Source organism: Larimichthys crocea, chromosome VI (assembly GCF_000972845.2).
Source record: "Larimichthys crocea isolate SSNF chromosome VI, L_crocea_2.0, whole genome shotgun sequence".
Taxonomy (NCBI): domain Eukaryota; kingdom Metazoa; phylum Chordata; class Actinopteri; family Sciaenidae; genus Larimichthys; species Larimichthys crocea.
In genome coordinates, this window is record NC_040016.1 from 9,925,498 (window position 1) to 9,950,780 (window position 25,283).

The 25,283-nt window shown below is 39.8% G+C and overlaps 2 protein-coding genes across 2 annotated transcripts; both read right to left on the reverse strand.

Annotated features, from left to right (window-relative positions):
• Positions 1-612: 612 nt before the first annotated feature.
• strip1 (striatin interacting protein 1) lies at positions 613-9,499 on the reverse strand. Its single transcript, XM_027279601.1, has 20 exons — positions 9,322-9,499; positions 7,520-7,589; positions 7,334-7,408; positions 7,109-7,243; positions 6,855-6,975; positions 6,538-6,713; positions 6,316-6,443; positions 6,037-6,219; positions 4,735-4,955; positions 4,543-4,608; positions 4,362-4,425; positions 4,184-4,255; positions 3,703-3,777; positions 3,494-3,591; positions 3,226-3,352; positions 3,017-3,117; positions 2,854-2,920; positions 2,662-2,766; positions 2,364-2,568; positions 613-1,933 (listed from the first exon to the last, which is right to left on the reverse strand). Exons 1-20 carry the CDS (start codon positions 9,430-9,432, stop codon positions 1,686-1,688), a joined length of 2,448 nt encoding a protein of 815 aa, XP_027135402.1. The 5' UTR covers positions 9,433-9,499; the 3' UTR covers positions 613-1,685.
• A 2,261-nt stretch (positions 9,500-11,760) lies between these two features.
• Positions 11,761-24,997, reverse strand: LOC104939260 (S-adenosylhomocysteine hydrolase-like protein 1). The gene is made up of 17 exons (XM_010755772.3): positions 24,465-24,997; positions 20,713-20,824; positions 20,346-20,489; positions 20,113-20,213; positions 19,753-19,855; positions 19,112-19,206; positions 18,833-18,939; positions 18,599-18,715; positions 17,547-17,610; positions 17,299-17,387; positions 16,952-17,022; positions 16,759-16,853; positions 16,573-16,671; positions 16,050-16,118; positions 15,652-15,730; positions 15,312-15,432; positions 11,761-15,028 (listed from the first exon to the last, which is right to left on the reverse strand). The coding sequence occupies exons 1-17, from the start codon at positions 24,642-24,644 to the stop codon at positions 15,022-15,024; spliced, it is 1,653 nt and encodes a 550-aa protein (XP_010754074.1). The 5' UTR covers positions 24,645-24,997; the 3' UTR covers positions 11,761-15,021.
• Positions 24,998-25,283: the final 286 nt, after the last annotated feature.

The following is a 25,283-nucleotide window of genomic DNA, read 5'->3' on the forward strand; positions in this document are numbered from 1 at the left end:
CTCCTCTTCTCAGTCTTTCTCCTCCGGTTTGGTTGCTCAAGTTTCTTTGCTCAACCCCTCAGCATGATTTATTCATTCTTATTTCACCCTAGCTGCCAACTTGCAATGATTTCACAATTTCTAGTAGTCAGAATCTTCAGTTATAATCACACTCTTTTCTTATGTTTACACTCATTTTAACTTTCCACTTTTACATTGTTCAATACAGAATCATCATTAATCACATTTTAGCTTAGCTCATTTTTATCTTTATGCATTACTCACAAACTCAGAAGGAGAGTCCTTAAATGCCCAAAGGTTTATGCCATCACTGGCAATAATGGAAAGTCCCTTAGTTCCCAACTCTCAGGGCCTCTGCTGGGGAGTTTTAACTTCTCCATTTGCAAGGTCAGACAGTGAGAAAGCGTCTCTCTATCATCCGTTTCCTAGGTTGTTTACATTAGCTCTTTCTAGCGGATCAGGGATCTCAACTGACTTGACACAATTACAGCTATCTAACAAGATTTGATGTTCAGCTTAATCACAGCCAAGAGACTGGTAAATCCTCCACACATATCTGTGTCTCTGCTACCGCTTTTAAAATAAAAAAAAAGGAAAACAATAAAATGCAACACGAGTGACAGTATAATTTTATTACAGTATTTGAGTCAACGTAGACAAAACCATGATAAATAAGTTCCACAATTTACATGTATTCTTGTTCACTTAAACTTTAGAATAAAACAAAGTTGAAGAGTAGAAAAAGACTAAAAGGAAAACGGTTCTTTAACTGGCAATTAAATCGAGTTACCCCGCTTCGGTTCAAAACCACAGACCCAAAACCAGAAACTTAAATGTTTCTGTCACACAACCAAATTATGTGAACACCATTTTTTTTGTTTTTTTTCCACAAATCTAGATGCTAATGAGTTTCTTTAGGTTAAAATAAAAAAAGAAAACAAGGCGGTGGTCAGGTAAGGTCTGAACAGTCGCCTCTATGGTCCCAGAGCAAAAGGTGTGTAGGCAGCACTCAGGTTAGAATAATGCAAATAAAACTCAAATTATAAGCCGATGGAAAGTCAGGTTGACAGACGTTTATCCCTTTCAGGTAATATCTATTAAAAAGTTAAATGTTTTATTTGTACATACAGAAATTATTCCTTTCATCTGAAGAATGTAAACTCATGAGAAGGGGATATTGGATTTATTAACTTCTTAAGTGTGGTGAGCTCTGCCTTAACAGAGTGCACACACACACACTTCTGTTCAGTCTCAAAAGTTAATGCACAAATAAAAAGTCTTTAAAATTCAAGAGTGAACATACTGTCATGTAGTGCTTCAAGGTCAAACTTACGGACCTTCTGTAAGCAGGTAAGAGGCACAAGAAGCGGATACCTGTATGTGTAAGGTAGGAGTTTAAGTCCACGTGTGGAGCAACATTTAGCACTGAATTCATTTCTTTAAAAAACTGTGGGTGGCATTAGTGTGGGAAAAGTCTCAATAGTTCGTCAAGTAAAGCATTTGGTTGGCATGATGATTGAAAGTTGACACCGGGGTGACTTCCATCCGTCACCTTCAGTCTGTGCAGAACATGTAACATAATGCTGTGATCTGTGTTCGATCAGTGAGAGCACTGTTGGTGGTTTGTCTGAACTCCTGATTGTTTTATTTTCTTTCTATGGTGACGTCGACAGTGAGTTTGAGCCTCACTGGAGTAATTCTTCCCAGGAAATCGGTTTGGAGAAAACCTCGCGCTCCAGCCAAAGGTCGTAGTTCATTTGGAAGTCCTCGGGCAGGTCCACCCGCTGTCCCAGGACGCTTTGCAGGCAGTTGTCTACGGGCAGGAAGTCCGGGTTGCTGTGGCTCTTGTCGTAACGCCGGCTGTTGAAGCGTTCGATGTTGGCCCGCAGAGCGCACTCCTCGGCCTGGAAGTCCCAGGGACGAGCATCCAGATCTGCTCCAGGTAAAGATAAGTTTATATTTAGTGCATTTTGGTCTGCAAATACATAACGCAGTAGATATTTGACCTCGATTTGGATTATTCTGATGTTGTTTGGCCTAATATTTGACCTCGATTTGGATTATTCTGATGTTGTTTGGCCTATAAAGTGTTAGAACATTATGAAAAATACCATTGTAACTTCCTAAATTCAAGAAAAAATATTCAAACAGTTTGTTTTGTCTGACTCAACAGTCCAAAGTCCAACAATATTCAGTTATCTATCACAGAAGACCGACAGAAACTAGCAAATATTCCCATTTAGGAGGCTGTATCATCATTTGTATCATCATTGTATCATCATTGAATTGATACTTATTTATTTATTAATACTGGCTGTTGTCTGATCTGTGGGGATGTATATATCCTTTGTGTTTCCACTCACCGTTTCCGTACGCCCAGTCATCGTTGAGCCGATGGCGGACCTTCTGGTAGATGGCAGACATGGTCTTCATGTTGCTCTTCCTCCACTGGCGTCCCAGGTATTTGGTCTGCACTTTGAGCAGCTTGAGGACGTACAGCTGCATCATGGCCTGCTTGACCTTGAGCGCCCTCTTCAGGATGGGAGCGGACTTAAACACCACCAGCATCTGGGAAGGGAAAAGATCACATTGAGGGCTCAAACGTTATATATTTTTAATTCATGGACGAGCAATGTCATTGTGAATGTGATGAGCTCTCACCATCGTTCTGGAGTGCTTCCACTTGGTGAGCTTGTTGAGGATCCTCAGCAGGTTAATACAGGAAAACAGATTCCTCCAGCAAAACTGATTGTTGTCTCCCGCTTCCTGTGAAAGACATCCAGGTTTAAAAAAAAAAAAGACTCAGCACTTGAAGCAACACTTAAACACAATATAAAGAAACAGAAAACATACCAAACTCTCTGCAGTTAACTCCGGGAGCTCATGCACCACACAATACGGAAAGTCGAGTACTGAAATGCTGTCAGGGAAAGAAAAATGAGAGCGGTGAGATAAAAAGCAATTTACTGTAAATCGGAGTCATGATTTTTGTTTTTCAAAGAGGCCGTGAACGTACCTGTTTTTAGCTGTGATGTAAGACATGATGTTCTGGTTGAAGAACTTCAGAATGAGCGGGATGCAGTTGGCAAACACCAGGTGCTGAGCCATGTACTCAAACTATGAGACAGAAGACATTCGGCGATTTCTACAAAGCTTTATCAGAGCGAAACAAACAAGAAGTCGCTTTCGTCTTTTTAAAAAAACGGTGGTGTGCGACGTCCGTACCTGGTAGATGTGGTTGAGTTTGAAGTGTTTCAGGAGCAACAGCAGGATGGCAGAAATGGCCTTCACGATGATCTCTTTGTGTCGATTGACATCGACGCCAAGTTTCATGCTTTGCAGCACTGTGGTCCTGCACGGTCAAGATTGGAGGCGTAAAAAACTGTTACTGACATTTGGACGTTTTTTTTTTCTTGTTCAGAACAAAAAGTCACACTGGTGAAGGAACTGGCAACGCTTGTTAGACCCTTTTAGAGCCCAATTCATCACTTACGGCATCTCCTCTGGCAGCACGTCCGCCAGGATGTTGATGGAGTCTGTCTTGGCTTTGGAAGTCGGAGCAGCTGCGAGGAGGATCTTCAGCAGAGCAATCTGACATTGTGAGAGATAGAGAGAGACACTGTGAAGTCAGTTACAAAACAGCCTGACGTGGAAGCTCATGCCTGATTTTAAAGGGATACATAAGCAGTAAACAGCACCAACCATGTACTGAGGCAAACTGGGCAGGATTCCCTGATAGAGCAGCTCGGTGGAGGACATCTCCACCTCCTCTTCACCCTGATGACAAGGAGGGAGAAAAACATGAAAATAACGTTACCATGGCACCTCGAGACAGTTTGGTCTCTTCTGCTATCCTTAACCAGAAGAAAGAGCAAAGCTCATTCTGTAATATGTGACATCAGTGCATCGTATCGTTTATTTAGAAACACGTCTAAATACTGCGTAGTGCCAAGATGCTGGAGAGGATCAGACCTGTAAACTTTCTAGTTCAAATATCTCAAATAAAACATGTACGTGTAAGAGCATATGAGCGAGAGTAGATTTTATTATTTATTCTTGAGCAGATTCAGGAGTTCACAAATGAAGCTGTCTCTACGGGGAAGATATCTTCAATTATACTAACAACGGGTCAACAGGCTGTGTATGTGAATTATTAATGTTAAAGGTTTTTGTTTCCACTTACCCCAGACAGAGGGGTTTTCTGAAACTCCTCTTCTTTTGCGATCTGTATCTCAGCGATGGAGACGTACTTGTGCTATAAAAAATAAAATAAAATAAAAAGGCGATATGTGAGAATGTGAAAATCTAGGAGTGCTGTTGCGAGAAGAACAGATGAAACGTAGAGATCGATGATGCAATACCTGCTTTAATGTCTTTATGCTCTCGTGAATCGGCCTGGGCAAGCCAACAACTGTGTCTGTGTCACTGCAACACACAAGAGTAACCATTTTTTAACACATTGTTTCAACACATATAATAAAATAGTATAAAACAATAGTTTAAAGTTCATTTATGTTTGAAGCAAAGAAGGATCAAACTTACTTTCCAAGTGTGTAACCAATAAATTTACTTCTACTTGACTCCAGGAAATTTTCAATGTCTTTTTCCCTGTAAGAACAAAAACAGATTTTAATCCAATGATTAAAAATGTCTTTCTAGATTTGTGCACATGAGGAAGGAATCAATAAATTCAGAAATTTAATTGCAGGTGAATAACGTCAGACTGGACAGTACCTGACTTTGGGAGCCCACGGCAGTCCTTTGGGGAAGGACACTCTCTCTGACGGAGGGTGAGGTATAGGCGGAGGCATCACCTCGTCCCTCTCTAGAGGGAAAGTCTCCGCCTCCATGGAGTTGTCGTTGTCATCGTTGTCGTCTTCATCCTCGCGAGAGTCGTCAGCCTTGTAAGGGTCCTTTTCATTGAAGGCATCGAGGTTGTCCTGTTTGATCAACGCCTGTGTGTGAGAGACGAGGAAACAGTAGAGAGAGTGGGCAGGTAGAAAATACAATACCACGCTGTATCCAGGCCTAAATGAAGCAATAAGACAAGTCAGTAACATCAGGCAAGATGTGCGAGACAATTAAAATCATATATAAATGAAGTTTCATAACTAGGTTCAGGAACAAGGACCACAAGTTGAGCCTCAACTCCCTCCCTGTTCTCCACTGTCTTGTCCTCCATCCACCCATCCAGTGTTATAGTACTCGAGATCTGTCTTAAGACCACTTCTTGAAGGTCTCTGTCTCGTCTTGGATTCACCTGCACCTGGATTTTTACTCAGTCTTGTCTCGGTCTCAGTCAAAGAGGATCTAATTTCAAGACCGTTCAAGAACTGTAGTGATATCACCAGTGTTTCCATATTACTCACTTAATAATGTCGAGTCTCTCCACAATCTGATAATTAACAGAAAATACGTTTACAGGTCGAGGTTTAACCACAAGACCACGAGCCAACGGCTGCAAAGTTAAACTCCCCACTTCAAATGAGTAACCGGTAACTTCAGTCATTTCTAGTTTCACATTTTTAATCACTGATAACGGTCTTGACCCCTTATAAACTAATAAAACTGTCTAAATTTAAGTCCATATTGGCATTTGGTAACTGAATGTTATTAATTTAGCAGTTTTATGACTCCCATAATGTAGAATAACACAATTTAAAATCTGTTAGAAACGGTTGGAAACGAGCTTATAGAGCTGTTTATATCATATTACTGGAGCAGAGACAAATACAGAAGATGCCATTTTTGTCCATCTTTGTACCTGACATGAATATTTAATAAAAACACCACATGCTTGGAGAAGTTTTTTTCTTTTACAGATGCACCTAAAAACTAAAAAGGCGAACACGTTGTTACATATTGTGACAAAAAAACAAACAAACTCAGTATTTTAGTGTGACTGTGATTGCATTATGGTTGTTTCCTAAATGTAAATGTAATCAGTATTATAATAACTGGTAACTGTTATTATATGACACAGCTTTAACCTACAGTATATTTAGTTTAAGAGCAGGGAGCAGCTGTGATGTCTACCTTGTGTTCACGACGTGCGCGTTTTTGTTGCTGCTCAATGAGGTCGGAGGCAGACGCGGGAGGAGAAGCCGCCCGCATGCTGCGAATGACCCGAATGCTGTCCTCCGGGAGAGGAGGGAGACCCAGCTCCTCGCGCTTATGAACCTTTATGCTTTGGAGCTGCTCGAATCCTCCGAGTGTGAACTGGAACAGAGGAGAGGATTTTAAATTTCAGATGTTGTAAAAAAAAATCACGTGGGAGCGTTTAACGTAAGCAGACCAGACGGTCATGAATCTCACCAGTATACTCTTCCACAACAGCAGCAACACCTTCTTCATTGGGAAGTGAGGAGCGTGGCCGCTGCAGAACTTGGTAACCATACCGAAGAGCATGACAGAGATGGGCTCGTTGTTGAACAGAGGAGAGCCTGGATAAAAGACGGGGAGAGGAAACTGTTTACTTAGCCAGCTTTTGTTAACATGCACGACACGACTGCAGCTTTTAACACTCATGGCACTTACCCAGCTCTGCTCTGAAGGTTTCCCTGATGATTTTCCATTCAGGCTTGTCGGCCGGGTCGTCCTGTTGTATCGTTTCCACCATCAGGTACATGATGTTAAGCAGCACTCTGAGATCGGTGCTGTCAGCAAGGGAGATGGCTGGTTTCCTGACAGCACTACTACAGGCGGCGCTGTTACTGAAGGGAAGAATGAATGCATTAATGTGCAGCCGTGCAATGCCAACCCGCACATTTTTGTTTTGCTGTGTGAATCTGGCAACGCTAAAGCAGATTTTTTCTCTAATCAAATACATTCTTGGTAATTGGATCAGCACATACTCAATCTCCATGTTGAGCAGCTCCACTAAAGCAGAGAAGGTCCCCACGTCCAGCAGCAGAAAGATGTTGTATCTCATCCAGTACTGCACCTCAGCCTCAGAGCTGCACTCTGCAAACGTTCCTAAAGTGAAACAAAATGTACCGCTGTGAGAAAACAAACAAAAGGGCCTCCTTGATCATTCATTCGCTCGTCCTCGTTCATTCTCTTCAAAAACCAGTTCATGCTAAAACACTTAAAAGTGTTGTGGACTGACCCTGAGCCAGGTAAAGAATAGCTCTGGCAACCTTCAGCCTCTTCTCCCGGGCGATCACCTCCAGACTGTCCAAGAGACGCATGGCGTGAGCTCTGTGCTGAGCCGCATCAAGCTCTATCCACTTCTTATCCGAAACTGAGACACAAAAGAGGCCGGAGATATTAAATTTAAGACACATCTTCTTCATCTTATCTTGTAATAAAAAAACGATGATTCACTACACACCGTGCGTTTTGAATTCCACCTCGAAGCACTTCCTGTTGAGAGCAAACTCTGGTCCTTCAGTGTAACTGTACAGCTCTGAAACATCAAAACAAGCAATGAATAAATAATCTGAACACGATAGATGTGACAAACTTTGACAGAATTTAGTTGGGGAAATCTTAATGTCCATGATGAGCACACACACACCTGACAGCTCTGCAGCCCACTTGTCTGTATCAGCGTATTCAAACTCGAGGTCCGGAGACTCAGACAGCCCCTGTGAACAACACGTCACATGTTTTAAACCTTTAGGATCAATTATTACTTCTACGTCACAATCCAGCTGTTGATCTGCAAATTCACCCAGATCTCCCACAAATACACAAAAAACTGTTTTACAAGTACGATACTTAAATAACAACATTTTTGGCCACCATTTCTTTTCCTGTTGTTTATTTAGCAGCCACAACGTGACATGTCACAATCATGTTAATTGGATTATATTTGCACACTGACCCTCCATTTCCTTTGTCAACGTTTTGACACCCAAAGCAAATACCTTGTTATGTGAAACCTGTTTACAGTACTGACACTACATTGCTCTACAGATTCAGATTTTTACAAACAATTTATACAATATATAACGCAGTATTATATGTTACTCTATCCAACAGAATATAAAGAAATTAAAATGAAATCCACCTGCACCATTAAAACATGCTCATACTGTAAAGTATCAGTAATATTAACCTGAAATTATAACATGCATAACAAAAAAAACACAAAGGTGCATTTTAATGCATTACGACTACCTTTACTATTTGATAAGTACATTTTGCTAAACCGACCTCTTTCACTTGTTAAAAGTGTATTTGACATGTTTATACTTTGACTTTGTAAACTTAAGGTGCCTCGTCATTCCCCGTTTTAGTTTTTATCCCGTGTCTATTTACTTTATAGGTTTTATTTACTTTTAACATTTCATTCATTTTATTGTTTTTTAATCTTTGTTATTTTGGTTTTAATTTGTATGGAGCTGTTCTTAAATTGTGCTTTTTTTACCTTATAGGTTTGAATTTACTTTTTATTCATTTTATTGTTGTAGTTTTGTTTTTTTTATATTTTTGTTTTAATGCAGCTGTTGCCTAAAGAACTGTTCGGTGTATTTCTACCTTTATTTTGCTCTGTGAAACACTTTCTGCATGAAAGGTGCTATATAGATAAATAAAGCTGAGTTGAATTAAAAGAGATACTTTGCAGATTAAATTATTGATTCTGCATCAGCAGAGCTACAGTGTGATTAGATTAGATTAGATATACTTTATTCATCCCACCACGGGGAAAATTTACTTGTTACAGCAGCAGAGGAAAATGTAGCATACACTACAGACTTAGAAAAAAGTAGAAAAGGCAAAAAAACAAACAAACACAATAAACAGACCTAAATATCTATAACCTACACAATAAACACGAAAAACAACCAACCTAAATATCTATAACCTACACAATAAACACGAAAAACAACCAACCTTCACAAACAGACAAGTACTGAGGATAAAAGTGGCATGATACTTGCTTACAAACATGCAGCCTGCAGGTGATTTTCCTGCACATGAACTGAGCATAAATCTCCGGTTGTCATGTCAATAATCAGAAATAAACATAAACAAAGAAGCAGTCTGCAGACACAGAGTCAGAGACTTCAACAGGTTTTCCTCTTGACAGCTCAGCCCGGCCTGCTAACAGCAGCTAGCTGCCCTCAGCTACACCGCCGTGCAGACTGATTTAAATTAACTCTGAACTGTGATTAAACAAAGGCAGATTAAAGCTACGTCACTTAATCCGCTTCAATAATCTCATTTTCTGAAGTTAACTATCGTCGCCGGGTGATGTGAGGACCAACAGCTAAGCTACGTTAGCCTGGCAGAGCTAGCTGACGGGAAAAAACAAACACACAGGCCTCAGTCTGTTTTTATAAAAAGTTGACAGTGTAAATTTAAATCACCAACCTCTGAGTCTTTCCTCGGGTTGCGAGTGAACTCGCCCCGGCTTTTGTTGGGCAGCATCGCTCCTCTCTGTTTGTTGTTTACAGGAAGACCGCTGCTCCCACCGACCTCCATTATTTTAGGGGCACCGCGCTACTCTCGCGATAGATGCGAGACGACGAGATGTGGATGTGCGAGAGTTTGACTCCTCTGACTGACTGTTAGTGATGGGAAGTTCGGCTCTTTTTGGAGAACCGGTTCTTTTGGCTCTGCATACTATAAGGAGCCGGCTCTTTCGGCTCCCAAATGGCTCCTCACATTTTATTAATTGGTTTTATTAATTAATTATTATTATTATTTTATTATTATTGCTGTTATTATTATTTTATATTTTTAAATGTTATTATATTTTATTTTATTTTTGACATTGTAAAGCACTTTGGTCAGTGCATGCGGTGTAAAAATGTGCTATATAAATAAAACGTACTAACTATTTAATTAATTTATCACCCAAAATAATGCAATAATGTAATAAATAATGTCTCTCGTCTCCCTCCTGTCGTGTTTGTCCTCCGCGACCGCTGTGTGTGTGTGTGTGTCACCCCTGCCTTGGATGCTGCTATACATCTTGAATTACGTGCAGCTTTCACACAAAAAAAGTGGAGGAAAAAAAGTTTTTTCCCGTGAGTTTTTTTTCTCCAGTTTTTTAATTGAAAGCCGAACGTGATTGGTCAAGATGTGTGAGAACAGGCATGGCATGAGGGAGAGTGTCAGGGGGAGGAGACAGTGAGGCACAGAAGGGGGGAAAAAAACTCCCTAAATTGGCTCCCAACGAGGAGCCGGCTCCCGTCGTTCACTTCAAAGAGCCGGCTCTTAGAACCGGATCGTTCGCGACCGACACATCACTAAAGTCTTTATCCAGTCGATTAAGAATAATATTTTGAACATACCAACTCCAAATTTACACAATGTTACGAGAAGAACCCTTGAATAAGGAAGACTGGATTCAAAGTGTCAAAGTTTAAGTTGGATTTATTATTCTTGTACAAGAAACAGAGGAAAAGGCTCCTCGAGGAGCTCTAACATTTGGTTCTTATACAGTTTTCTTAAAATGGGCTGTCTCGGGCATCTTACCACTAACAATCCTTTTTTGGTTTTCCGCTCAGTAATGAACATTGGCTTTGATTTACATATTGCACAGTTCACTGTTACTTGTTTTTTAATATACTGTTACTGGGTCTATTTAACTGTTATTTATTTCAAAAACTAAATTACTCATATCTCACTGCTACTTGTTTTTTTTTTTTTTACTGTTACTGTTTCTATTTAACTGTTATTTATACATGTGTATATAGTGTATATATTGTTTAAAATAGGATATTGTATAGGGTATATTGTTAAGGTTTTGTTTTCTTACTACTGTTTTCTTGCTCACTTACTGTTTGGGAGCTGCGGTAACAAAAACAATTTCCCTACAGGGATTAAGTACTTCTGATTCTGATTCTGTTTGTGTTTCTTGTCCAAAATGACACTTCCCCCAACCTGTCTCGCTTGTCCTTAAACTATTTTTTAATCATCTCTCCCTACCAGCCTCAGTAAACAGATATGCAAAAGACAGAAAACACACACACTCTCTATAAGAGTTAAAACATCTGCACCCCAGTATACTCCTCATTTTTATAACACACAAGGTGAAGATAGATGATCTAGACCTCGTAAACGAAAAATGTAACAAGTTTTTAAGGCTGTACTCCGTAAACACTTTATACCCAGGTAGAACAAAAAGCTCCCTCACTCTTAGAGATTATAACCAATCTGAAATATCAACTATTCAAACTAAATACTTAAGATTTCCAATCCCACCCCCAAAGTGTAAAGAAGTTCATTTTAAAACTATAAACAACATTTATCCCTCAAACAAATTGATGAAAGGAAGATTTAAATTTGTGCAAAACGAATTTGGAAACGACAGACCATCTGTTTTATGAATGCGAGACTGTGCAAAATTTGTGGAAATCTCTCCACGACCTGATCTCATCCAGCTCTAGAGACATGGACTTCTAGTCCTCTCAAAATATTCGAGCAGGAGTAATCCTCAAAGACAAAAGAAATTAGTTTTTAGTAAATAATCTCATTATTATTACAAAATAGTATACACACAAGTGTCGATATGTTATATATATCTGTTATATGTTTGATATGTAATATACACCACAGCAATAATTTTTTGTTTGGTTTCTCATGGAGGTGTGACTTTGAATAACTCCTCTCACCTCCTGCATGAGACCGGACAGATCCTTCATTCAAATAGCTGTCAGACTCTTAAACACCAGCATGACTTCATGATTTTCTTCTATACATTTCTCATTTCTAAGTCATTTCTTCAGTGTACGATCTGTTGAGTGGGATCAGTGGGGTCTGTCTTATCTTACCTCATAAAATGATGCATGAGCCATTTTTTTTCAAATTCAAACAGCAGTTTTATTAAAGGGAACAGTGCAGAAATTTAATAAGGTGTGTACTGCTGAAATCTTCAAACTAAACTACAGATACAGTGCTGAAAATAGAGGCCTACTTTATAACTAAAATAGAACTTAAAGAATTTTGTCTTCACATCAAAAACTTTAAACCAGCAAGAGTGTACAACTGTCAAATCACAGTGGTATGCTTCTTTTATTGCAATTTGACAAGAGTCAAGCTGTCTGCTCCGGTAATACAACATTCATTTGTCTCTATAATAGAGTTATAACGAGGGTAAAATTACTTATTATTAGTTGAAACAACAGAAATTTGTTATAAAAGGCATTTTCAAGTGCTATTATGAAAAGACCACAGTACATAATTTAGACATTTGATTGGTACAAGAATTAAAACTGGGATGAAACACTGTACATACACTAAAACCAATGTAAAAAGTTCATACGGCAAGTACAGGATGTAAAATGTTGCCTGTGTCTAAAATTCTTAGTCATCTTACAGTAATGCATAATATTAATGATGTGAAAAACTGATTTAACAACTCTCCACCACAGCAGAGGTCAAATACTTTTGACAGAAGAGAGAACATTTCGCTGCATAGCTCATTTTGCAGAATAGCAACCATGTTGGGCGTTACAATACTGAGAAACGTGTGAATATGAATACTGTGAGTCACAAGGCACTGTCAACTGACCAGTAACCATGGTTACAGTGCTCATCTTCGCCGACAACGATGTCCTCGCTGAATGTCCTTGGCTCTGATGTCCGTAGAGCTGCTAGTGCGAAGATGAAAGCACTTCATCGTAGCATAACGTCGGATACTATACAATTAAACAGCAGGATTAAAAGGTCCAGTGTGTAAGATGTAAGGGGATACATTGGCAGATATGAATGTAATATCAATAATTATGTTTTCATTAGTGTATAATCACCTGAAAATAAGATTAATTGTGTTTTTGTTACTTTAGAAAGAGTACCAGAATGGACACAACAAACACTAGCTCTAGAGTTTTTAATGGTGTATTCATGTAATTTGTAATATACTTTTATGGTTCTTTTTGTTTGTTTTTGTTATCTGCTGTCTACTTTTATTTATTGTAAGGTGTCCTTGGGTGACAGAAAGGCGCCTATGAAATAAAATGTATTATTATTATTATTATTGTTATTATTATTATTATTATTATTATTACTAGAAAGGGCCTTTCGTGAGTTTTGTGGCCACCCGTCGTTTCCCCTACACACTTAGAAAAGAGCGTGAGAGGCGAGTAGTATTCAGTTGACTGCAGTCGGCATCTTCAACGCTAGATGCCACTAAATCCTACACACTGGACCTTTAAGTGACAAACTGAAAGAAACAGCTGATTATTCTGCAGATTAAATTGAAGGTTTGTGAGGAATGATGCCACAGTAAATACACGTGCGGCACCTAACAAGATGAAGAACTGTCGGCAGGGACAGTAATACTGTCAACTGTTTGGAGTAAAATCAGCTTATAGATCGCCAGGGTGAAATACAGCATGATGACATGTTGAAGAGATTTAAATTCAGCAAGACACAACTACTCCCTGCACTATATATACATAATTTAAACTAAAAGGAGAAGAACACAACCCAACGCTGCCACAAATTTAAAAAGTGAATATAGAGGAGTTAAGGTGTCATAAGTCTGTGCGTTTAACAAGCCCCACAAAACAGTGCTTAAGCCTTCTAAACAATTAAAACCTGTGTTTTTACAATAGCTATAATAATGGTGTAATACCACAGGATAAGGTGAAGCTAACACATCCGTCTAATGTGCTGACAAAAAAAAAAAAGCGTATTCGTGTTCAGGCCCAGAGCATTTGGATATTAAGTTTAAGTTTCTGTTGTTAAAATCGTCAATAGAAAAACAGACATCATCTAGTTCACACAGGAGTCAAGAGTCCTGTGACAAATCTAACAATAAATTTCACTCAATGTTCAGCAATAAGTGTTATGAGATCAGAGGCTGTTTCATATACAGCACGAACACATTGTATGCAACACTGTTTAGAATATACACGGCTGCAGATGACTTGCAGATGATTTTGATCACAAAGTATCAAAATCTCTAAAGCTATTTTACAGTTCTACTGTAGATAATTTCATGAGAATGACACTGAGACTACGGATTCTACGGTGAAAGACAGAGCTGATCTGGTAAAAAATATATTCACAACTGAGATATTTGAATGCCCTGAGGTGCAGATACCATTCTTACCAGACACCAAAACCTCATAAAAAGGACACGTCCTTCCAAGAAAATAAACACAAAGCTCCCTTCTCATGTTTGCTATAGTCAAAAAGTTCCTCCATTGCCGAGATCTGCTGAAGGCTAGCAGTAAAAAAGTGGATGATACGTATGGAGAACATTTCCTCTGCATCGTGTGGATGGAATGTATGAAGTGAGTGAGTGCTTTCGCGTCAAAGCAGAAAGAAAACTTTAAAGCTGCATCAAGCGACGATTTCTGACCGGTGGAGAGCAGAAACAAACGCACAGAAACACAGCCCTGATTTACAACCAGATTATCAAGTTGTTATGGCTCATTTGTAAGCAAACATTTGCCTACTATAAAACATCCAGCAGACACAAAGTGACGTCTGATTGTAGTCACGTTTCTGGTCACCTGATAGTCCGATATTTTTGTCCACCTAGTCCTGAGGAAAAAGTTGGAGGGCGACTTTCTTTTTCTCTGACAATGGCTCTTATACAGGAGGTCGATGAGAGAACCAAAACAAGGAGCTAAAAGTAGCTTCGTAGTAGTTTTGTGGGTTGGAATTTGAAGTGACCCTTCAGCCTCACATGGATGAACAATGCTCATCTCAGACTACTTACTTAGTGCAGGTTTTCGCAACTAGCCATTTACATTTCGCAACAACTGCAACCCTTCTCAGTCACAGTCATTTGGCACAATTGTATTGATATATGATTCAATATCTACCAGCACTCTAAAATGAGCAGGGAGCCAGTGGGTATGGAAACAGATGGAACCAGAAAAATCTCACTAACCAGCAGATATGGAGCCAACTGAGTGACATTTGCATTTCTGCAAGAAGCAGCAAGAGGAGAGAAACTTGCTGTGGCCAGTATAATACAAGTAAATATAAGCTGTGCATCCTGTTAAGAGTATAAAATACAATATACATAAATCTTTCTTTCGTCTTAGGGATGGATGATGTTGGGTACCATCAACGTTTTCTTGTGCTGAGGTGTGGTTCCCCTGCAGACTAATACCTGTGTATATCAAGAACAAGTATGTTAGGAAATGTTACAGCCAGTTATCAAGTACAAAAAGTACAAAATATCAAACAACGGGTAATTACAGCTACTCAAACATGACTATTTGTACCAAATCTTTGTAAACGGATGACTGTTGGTGAGACAAAACAAGAAATCTGAATCTAATTTCATAGACTAAACAATTATTTAATCAAAAACTAAACCATATGTTAATAATTAGCTTTTTGTTCCATGGTTTCACTGCTGTATTCTGTAGTCAAACTTTGCAGAGCTGTACCTGTAGTAGTTTGGTTTGAAAGGCCCGTTCTTGTTCAGGCCCAGGTATTTTGCCTGCTCATCAGTAAGCTCTGTGAGGTGGGCATCAAACGTGGCCAGATGCAGACTGGCCACATATTCATCTGAAATATACAGATATGATTTAATGAGACAGAGATACTGAAATATGCACACGCACAACACAAGAATCTAACTTATGTCTGCTGGGTAGAACTGTACTGAGAGGTCAGAGTGAATTACATCACCTGACGGCATGAGTACGCTCAGTGTCTAACTTGAGATGAGCAATCTTTGAACACTTAACTACTACAGGTCAAAGTCAAGCATCTATAGATCCTCACCCATCTTCTTGGGAAGCAAGTAAACATCTTGCTTGTAACGTCCCTCGGGAGCATTGTACAACTCTATGAGCGCCAGGGCCTGAACACAAAAACACAGATTATTAATACGGTTGAAACAGGAAGCACATTATGAAGGTAAGCAATAAACCGAACTATAAAATTCTGATTACAGAGCAATAACAGCAGATTTATGAAGTCGAAGTGTCCTGCATACTATGAAAAGTCTTCCACCAGCAGGAATCTGTTAGATTGTTTGTCTCCTGTGTTTTATTACAGATCCGATCATGAGCTCATCTGCCAGCTCACTCAGCTATCTTTGAGAAGTAATAACTACTACTGTGTGTCTCTAGCTGCTGTATTGCGTATTGCACACTGTTTCGGTATTATCAGCATGTCACCTGAGTGGTGGCTGTGATGGACAAGACGAAGGTAGGGACAGTGGAGCAGCTGAGGTTAAGGAGACGTCCCTGTGGAAGAGAAAACAACACGTTATTAAAAACATAAGCATCAAGAAACATGTTAAACAATCACTGTTCCAACATAATGACACCTTGTATATGAACATGTCACTGTGTTCTTCACAAGACAAAAAATAATTCTTGTTTGCTAAACTCCATCAGTGTGTAGTGAGGTGTTATGGGTGGGGTTTCTATGAATGGACTACTTTTAATAAGCACCATCTAATAAATAAAAGGAAGTAAAGGCAATTATTGTTATAAAAATTATGAGAAGTTGTGGCAGGGCTGTTGTATTTTGCATAAATAGTAGTTCTGGTGTGTGTTTTGCGTTATTTGCTACGTTTGTTGTTGTTTTTGTGCATGTCAAGTAAACTAGGACTTGGACTAGGACTTGAAATCACATTCATCACATGCTCTGTATTCATTATATGTGGTTACAAGGCATACAGATGTAGCCAGTTACCTCAGCTAGAAGGATAACCCTCTTCCCATCAGGCCAAATCACGTGATCCACCTGAGAACGCACTCTCTCCCAGGTTAGCTCAGGGGTCCGAAGACTTGCCTATGAGAGATGAGAATATCAGTGACCTAAAGCTGAAGTCAGTCTGTAGGACATATTTAACTTTGTCTATTGGAATCTCTAGCTTACCACATCGATCTCAGTGTTGGAGTGGCCCATGTTGCAGACAATAGAGCCATTTTTCATCCGGTCCAGCTGGTCTCTGGTCACCACATTCTTATTCCCTACAGGAAGACAATGATTCACCTTCAGTCACAGTCACAGATTACAAGGCCGTAAAAATGTAATCACACATTTGAGCATGTCAAACAGCGTGGGTTACCAGTGCACGTGATTATGACATCGACCTGGCGAATGATCTCATTCAACTTGACCACCCTGAATCCGTCCATACTGTTTGTGACACACAAGAGAAAAGGAGGTTTAGCATTCGGCCTCAGCGACAAACTGGAAAGTATCAATTATTTATTGACAAGCAGCTAAATTCAGCTAAAGGGCACACTGCACTGTTGGGTTAATGTAGTGCGCTTGTGTTTAAGCTACACATTAGTCCTCTCACAACATGTTTGTTAAATTATTAACCTTGTCCTTACTGCTGTCTGTTCTGTTCATACATTTTTGACATTGAACATGCGGCCTGGAGATCGTCCCAGTTTTTGTTTTCCTTACCAGGCCTGCAGCCCACAGATGGGATCAATCTCTGTGACATAAACAATGCTTCCCAGAGCTTTCAGAGCAGCACAGCAACCTTTTCCGACCTGCAAAGACAAAATCACATACTGCATGACCAGCGGAGTTACACAGCTATCTGTGTTATTAGCCCACGCTTTTGGTGTTGCAGTGTATCATGATGAATGTTTTCACAGCTATATGATGAAGATTATTGTGGAACGTTAACGTTAAAAGAAGCATCTCACCTCACCGTACCCACATACGACCACCTGTTTGCCTCCGAACATGACATCTGTGGTTCTCTTCAAGCTGGAGAGGATTGAGACACATTTTGTAGATGTGAAAAACTGCCAATCTGTATCTGATTGACTCCAAAGTCTGCCATCTTTATATCTTTATATCTGATATACAATGTGCTTTAGCACTGTTTGGACGAATTTGTAACATTTACTGACCTGTCCTCAACAGCTGTGTCAAGTCATGTGTATAATTTTGTGTGTACAGACAGGTCAGACAGAAAAGGGGTCTATGTTGAAGGAAATGTGGAGAACAGCAGGCGAATAATTTCTGCATGTTTTGGAGCTGTCCGGCTATACTGTCATACTGGCAGGAGCAATCAAGAACCAGCAAGAAAGCTGTAACATGACAACAGTTACTAACAAAGACTGACTGATGGATACTGCGACTAATGTAAGTCTGTAAACTACTACTATTAATAATAATGCTCCGCTCTTTACAAAACAGTTCATTAGTGTCCTTAAACATCCCAGTGCAATAAAACATTTAGTGCCATGAAGCCACATCTGCTCCAAAGACCTTAGTATCAGATAATCAGTCAGAAGGAACAGCAATGAAGTATATGCACATGTTGTTAAAGAGTAATAGACTACTTGTATGCGGCTGTGGTGATAATTAACAGTAGGGTAATAAATGCAACAGTTATGTCTCTCTGGCAGTGTGCACAGTAGAGAGGTATTACAAGGACAACAGCTTTTTAAAATTGATATGTGAATTTGATCTCTACAGACCGGGTGTCCTGTGATGGCAGCAATGTTCCCTGACCTTTACGTCACACTAGTGTCACAATAGACAAAATTCTTAAGATGTTAGGCATGTGGCAGCTGTTGAACGCCTCAGGAGTACAATAAAATCCTCCATTGGATGTTATGTTTCATTTCAAACCTCAATAGTTCCTGCAAAGCTGCCCAATAAACTAACTGTGCCGTGTTTCAACACGAGTTCCACTTTGTTATTGTGCAGACTTATTGTGCAACACTTCAAACCTGAGCTCACTCACCCGTCCAGGATTGACTCTCTGCAGCAGTACAGATTGTCAAACTTCTGCTTTGTCACAGAGTCATTGACGTTCATGGCAGGCACACACAGTTTTCCAGCCTTAGACAGCTGATACAACCTAAACAAGAGGGAAGAGGAAGGTAGAGGCCACTTCACTTCATGCTGGTGCATGTTGCTGTGGGAGTGTTACTGAATATTTTATAGTTCGGTGTTTCTCTATAAGGCGATATATTACCTGTGAACCCCAGTGACACTCTCCTCTACAATGCCTCTGATCTTCTTGAATACATTGGGGTATTTCTTGTACATCCAGTGTGTCAAGTCTCCGCCGTCATCAAGGATCTAACACATATGAACATAAATATTACTAAAGAAACAATACTAACACAAAATGACACAGGGCACACAGCTAAATACATTGATTGTGAGACAAATATTTATGTATAAACTTGTTTGTTTGTCTTTATTATTCACATATGACAGACTACTGCTACACAAACACCTTTGCACATACCATGTTAGGCTGCCAACCCTCTGTGTTGACACAGCGGTCGATACACCACCAGAAATCATCCTCTGATTCCCCTTTCCAGGCGAACACAGCCACACCTAAAACATAACAGATGATTTCTTATTCCTATATTTATAATAATCTACATTACGTTTGTGAACATCATTACTGGGTGTAAGAGCAAGTTGGAGAACTGCTCTTAGTCTGATATAAATGTATGTTTTTTTGCAGCATGTACACAAAGCAATAACTTACTAAACAGTAGAAAAAAAAGCATGATCTTCACTGCACAACTCTTAAATCTGCTGTGACCCCCTCAGCTTGTCACATCATTAAAAGGTCTACTGTGGAAATTTAGTACATACTTAAACCATCACATAGCAACCACAGATAAAAGGCTTAAGCACTGCTGTTCTCTCGCTAAATGGCAAATCTGCTCCCATTAGCTCTGCTGAGAGCTGATTTTTTTCAAGAGTTTATTAAACATTTACAAACCATAGCTCTGGTTTTAACAGACACGGGGTGCTCACATGGCAAGGCACGCCTCTGCTCATGTGAAAGCATGTCTGATTTCCACTCTACAGTGCCCACATCCTGTATTCAACCTCCAAACCTAAATGTTCCTCGCCTTCCCCGGTGCTTACCGGTCTCTGACAGAGCAGCAGCCACCTCGTTCTGTGTAGAGTATATGTTACATGCAGTCCAGCGGCACTGAGCCCCGAGAGCCACCAGAGTCTCGATCAGCACCTGACAGCACACAGGTGGGAAAATGGTTAAACGACACAGAGCTATTCACTGTTTGATCAGCTGGCTGTTGATAGCTGAGGAGTCCTTGAAATGCAGCCAACACAGCACTTTAAACATTTAGCACTCTAATATGAGAGTTGCTATAAAGTTATAAAGTTTTCTACACAGTAAGTAGTGCAGAAGCTGTGACTAAACTTGACCTAAAATCCTATCCCGATTAAGAGGTTGCAGCTCAACGTCACAGAGAGAAAGCTTACTGCAGTCTGGGCAGTGATGTGAGTGCAGCCCACAATTTTGGCACCTGCCAATGGTTTCTCACTCTGTGCTCTCTTCCTGAGCGAGATCAGTGCAGACATATCTGAAAACAAGAGAACATGAACATGTTTATATTGTATAAAATCTGAATAATGCTCAGTTTGGATACAAAACATCAGGACGGATGTCTTTTAGATCCATTAGACAGTAAAATAGTGACTTTACTGTGTCTTACCTTGTTCTGCAATCTCAATCTCACGTCTGCCAAATTCAGCCTGTTTGATGTTCTTGACACAGAAGTCGGTGCTGCCCTTGGAGTTGACCTGAGTTTTGTCCCGTGGTGAGGTCTCGTCGTCAGAGCTATCCGTGTAGGATGCAGCTGTGGAAAAAAACAAACAAAGTTTCCAAAGAACTCGACAAACTGAAGCCACAGAGGAGTGAACAGATGCAGGAAGACTGAACGCACATTCAAAACAGGCGTCCAACAGTCTTCAGTGAAGACTTTGCCTCCCTTGCCACACACTCCCAGTTAACATATATAGAAATTCATATATTTATGCAAAGATATAATATATTTATACAGTACACTCTGTCTTTCTTACCGGAGCTGTAGCTGTCTGTAGATGACTGAGAGATGGAGCGGGACAGGGAGCGGCGGCCTGTCTTCGTGGGGAACCTGCTGAACTCCTGCTTGTCCTCCACAAACTGGATTTGCTGTTGTAAAAAAAGAAAAGGTCGTGTTACATACTGTACATTTAATGCTTTCATAGGCAGTTCCAAATACAAATGTAGCCGTAAAACAAAGTTGCGAGAGATCTGAAAGCTCATATTATGGTTCAGCTGTTGGCTCAGACAATAATTCCTTCTCTGAGTAGAAATGGGAGTTGTGCTGTTTTTATTTTGGAGCCTTGACCAGATTTGGATTGAGTAGAAAGAAAAATATTTGCTTAAAAAAATGTTTTGGAAACAAGATAATCCCACGCAAACTATCAGGCTTATTTTGTTGCATTCACAAAAATAGATTTCTGGCTGGAGACCAACACACATTACACCATCAAATCAACACAGATGTTTCGAAACGAAGCTGCCAGAGACAAAAGCTCATTTACAGTATTGGATTTCTTTTTCACTGGGTATTGCAAATATCAATTACCTGTGACAGAGAGTGACTGTAGTTTAATCTCCTGCTTACTCTTTATTTTTCTGTTACTCAGGTAAATCGAGTCTGCAAGAGAAAGTAATTGCTGTTTTTGTTTGTGTGTGCCGAGCCATCTGCCTGGTCAGCTAACTTTTTTAATCACAGCAGTAACCAGAATTTTCTTGTTGACCGGGGTTTGGACGCAACATGAGATGGTGAGAAAAAGAAAAAAAGCCTTTATGTGCAGTAACGTTATCGTCTCAGGTATGGAGAAGTCTTGAAGCAGATCTCTACACCTCAGCAGTTTCTGGAATGCTTTTGTTTTCATTTTCTTTACCAGCCTCTCTTTTACCTCTGAAATAGACACAGTCAGACTGGATTATACGTTAATCAATCTGCAGTGCATGTGAGATGCAATTCATGTCATTAATATCACTCAGGGTTGTTGTCTTTGTCTTTGAATGAGAGTCAGGTTCTTCGCTCTGATGCGGTCGGTCTCTAGTTTCGAGGTTTAAACCCCGGACTGAAAACCCTACACATACCAGTGAACATAACACGGCAACAAAGAACAATGTGAAGCTGTTTTCTTGAGATTAAGGTGACAAGACACCACATATTTTCCCCCTGGACAGGACAGGCTGGGGTCGACTGCAGGGTCCCAAAGCCTGACTGATAACTGGGAGAAATAGTATTAATAAAGGAGCATTACTGACAAAAGTAGCTAAAATTGCTGTCTTACAACACCAACACCAACACAAAGCCCACATTTAACCATGACCTCTCAACCTCATTTTCTTGCATGATCCTCGTAAGCTTGCGACTTTACTTGACCATCAATACTTAAATGTTACTACAGGACAGAATCATTAAACTAAATGTCTGTAACATAAGCTAATCATTTCTGTGTCAGTCTTCCACCGAGCTTTGACCCTGAAACACCGAGGGCATAAACCACATGGACACAGCAAACAGTCAAACAGGATCTAACTTTGAGGTCATCACTGTGTCAGTATTTCTTCTTTCCTTACAAACAAAACTGATAAATGAATTCACATTTAAATAGTTAAATATTCCAATCTTTCTAGGATGTTACCATAACTTTATTATTTGGCACTGTGAAGGCCTCACTTTGTTTTCTGAAATGTACTTCACCAAAAAGCTTTATTATAGTCTCATCTGTCCACAGGACAATCTCCCAGAAGGGTTTTGCCTTCCTCGGGTACGCTTCAGTAAACTCCAATCTAGCTTTTTTTTTATGTCTCTGTGTCAGCAGCAGAGTCTGCTGCCTTCAAAGAAACAAACACAGCCTCTACTGTCAAACACGGTGGAGGTTTACTGATGTCTTGGGGGTGCTTTGCTGCTTCAGGCACTGGATGTCTTAACTACTATGTGCGTGGCATTATAAAATCTGAAGGCTACCAAAGAATTTTGGGGCGCACTGTGAGAAAGCTGGGTCTCTGTCAGGGGTCATCATGAGTGTTCCAGCAGGAGAAAATACCCAAAGCATACTTTAAAAAAATACCCAAAAATGGTTTACAAGAAAGTGCTGGAGAGTGCCCAGCAATGAGTCCAGATCTAAATCCCATAGAGCACATGTGAAAACATCTCAAAACAGCATTTGGGGGAAAAGGAATCCACTAAATCTGAAAGACCCGGAGCAGTTGGCAAAAGAAGAGTGGCCCAAAATAACAGTACAGAGGTGTAACAAACTCACTGATGGTTACAGGAAGGGAGTGATATCAGTTATTCTTCCAAAGGGTGCGCCACCACAGGGTGAGGGTGCCAATAATGTTCTTGTGTCCAAAGCAAACAAAAGAAATAAACCAAGAGAATACCAAAGCATTTGTGATTGCAACACTGTTCTGGGAGAAGTTGTGTATTTGAGGTGCAAAAAACTGCAAGCTAAAGACTGCTGTCCCTCCCAAAAAGAGAATGAGGATGTGAAACAAACTGCAGACTTTGCATTAGACAGATTCCTGCTCACACTTCAGTTGACAGTTTATATATATATGCCTACACCTGGCTAAAATTAAAGCAGTCTAATACAAGAGACTGCAATAAAACCTTCATTCATACAGTAAAGGTCATAATATTCTGTTTTTGTTGAAACTTTTTTGGAGAGGTGTAGTAAAAAAAAAGAAGAGCACTTTGTCATACTCTGGTATTCAGGTGTACAAGTACATTCCACTGTAAAATTACAAGAATTAAGGTGCAGGTCTTCTTCCTTGTTCCTTGACTGTGTCGGTAAACATCCTTTTGTAAAAGTTATCTGACCTTTCCTTCCTTGAGTTAAGAAATCAACAAATGCACATAGGTCAGGCTGACTTTCTGTTTTTGTTTTTGTGCAATAACTACAAAAAAAAGCACACAGACTTCAGTAACTCTGCACAAGTAGGCGATGGTAATATGCAACTTTTCACTGCTGACCTCCTTTTACTTTAAAATACTTCTGAGCACACGCAACCTGCTCAAAGTGTGTCTGCTTATAACTTCACATGTGTTAATTAAAGAAAAACTCACTTTCTTTACTTTTTCTAATATTTAATAACACACATATTACTATTCTAACCTGCATGTGCCTGCAGTGTTGTGTAGATACAGGCTTCATTTTGCCACAGAGTCAAACCAGTTTTGCCTATATACTCTGTGTTATGTAAATTATTGTTATTATTATTAATGTCTTGATCCCTTTGTACATATTTCTCTTTATTATTTGGATTCTGTGCAGTTTTATGTGTGCAAAAAAAACAATATACAACAAACAACAACAAATAAAAGCTTTTAAAGGTGTTCAAATTAACATAAGATGTATGCACTCTGCAAGACTTAACATGTTTAGATTAGATTAGATTAGATTAGATTAGATATACTTTATTCATCCCACCACGGGGAAATTTACTTGTTACAGCAGCAGAGGAAAGTGTAGCATACACTACAGAATTATTATTTGTATCTGTGCGGTTTTATGTGTGCAAATAAAACTAAATAACAGATAAAAGCTTTTAAATGTGTTCAAATGAACATAAGATGTGTGCACTCTGCAAGAAGAGGGCTGTACTGTAGTAGCACAGTGTGCACAGTAATGCACTTTTGCACAACTAACCCCGTGCTCACCAATAAGATAATATAAGTAAATAATAATATAGAATAATAATAATAATAAAATGAGGTGCAGTAGCTTTAATATTAAACATAACTAAACTGCAGAGGTCTCACCTTCTTCACTGGTTTGTGTGTGGGCACGGCGCTGAAGGCGGACGACAGCTCTCCCATGTTCATTTCGCTGTTCTTGCTCACGGTCATGGCTGAGTATTTCTCCGCCACGTTCTCGCTCTCCTTCACCTCTTTGCTCGCCTGCTTCACCTCCAGCTTCGCATCCAGGGCCGGGTCTGACATGTTGCCTGCCTGCCTGTCTGTGTCTCGGTCGGTGTGTGACGGTGTTAACCTGCTCACGGACACAAACAGCCGCTGAGCCTTCTCCGGTCAGTAACGTCACACGCTAACGTTAATAATATCCTCGCGTTGCTAACCGGAGCTACTCTAACGACGGGCTTTAAAAATGACCGATGTGTAACAAAGCGAAAGTAAATACAACAGCTGAGAAACTCTGCGTGTGCTCCACTTTGATTTGGCGCTGTCAGATATCGATATCTGTCACGTTGCGTGGAGTGCAGCCGTGTTGATTCCCCGCTGGCTCAGCTGTCACCTGGCTGAGTAACTTTGTGGGCGGTGACTAACTGAGGCTGAGGGGGCGTTTGATTTATATACAGCTGCGTTCACGGACAGTAGGACAACCGAGACAACAAAAAATATTGTTGACATATGTGCATTTAAGTTTAAAAATCTGCTGTTTTTTATTGTTTTGAGAGGATGATGTTAATGTATTATGATAGAAAATGTAATATATCTTCTTATAAGTTCGTTCATTTTTCTTTCTTTTTTTTTTAAATCATTCATTAATGTTAAGAGAATTTTCCTTTTTTTTTGTGATCAAATTTTTATTCTCATTCAACAGCACATAAATTAAAAAGGCCT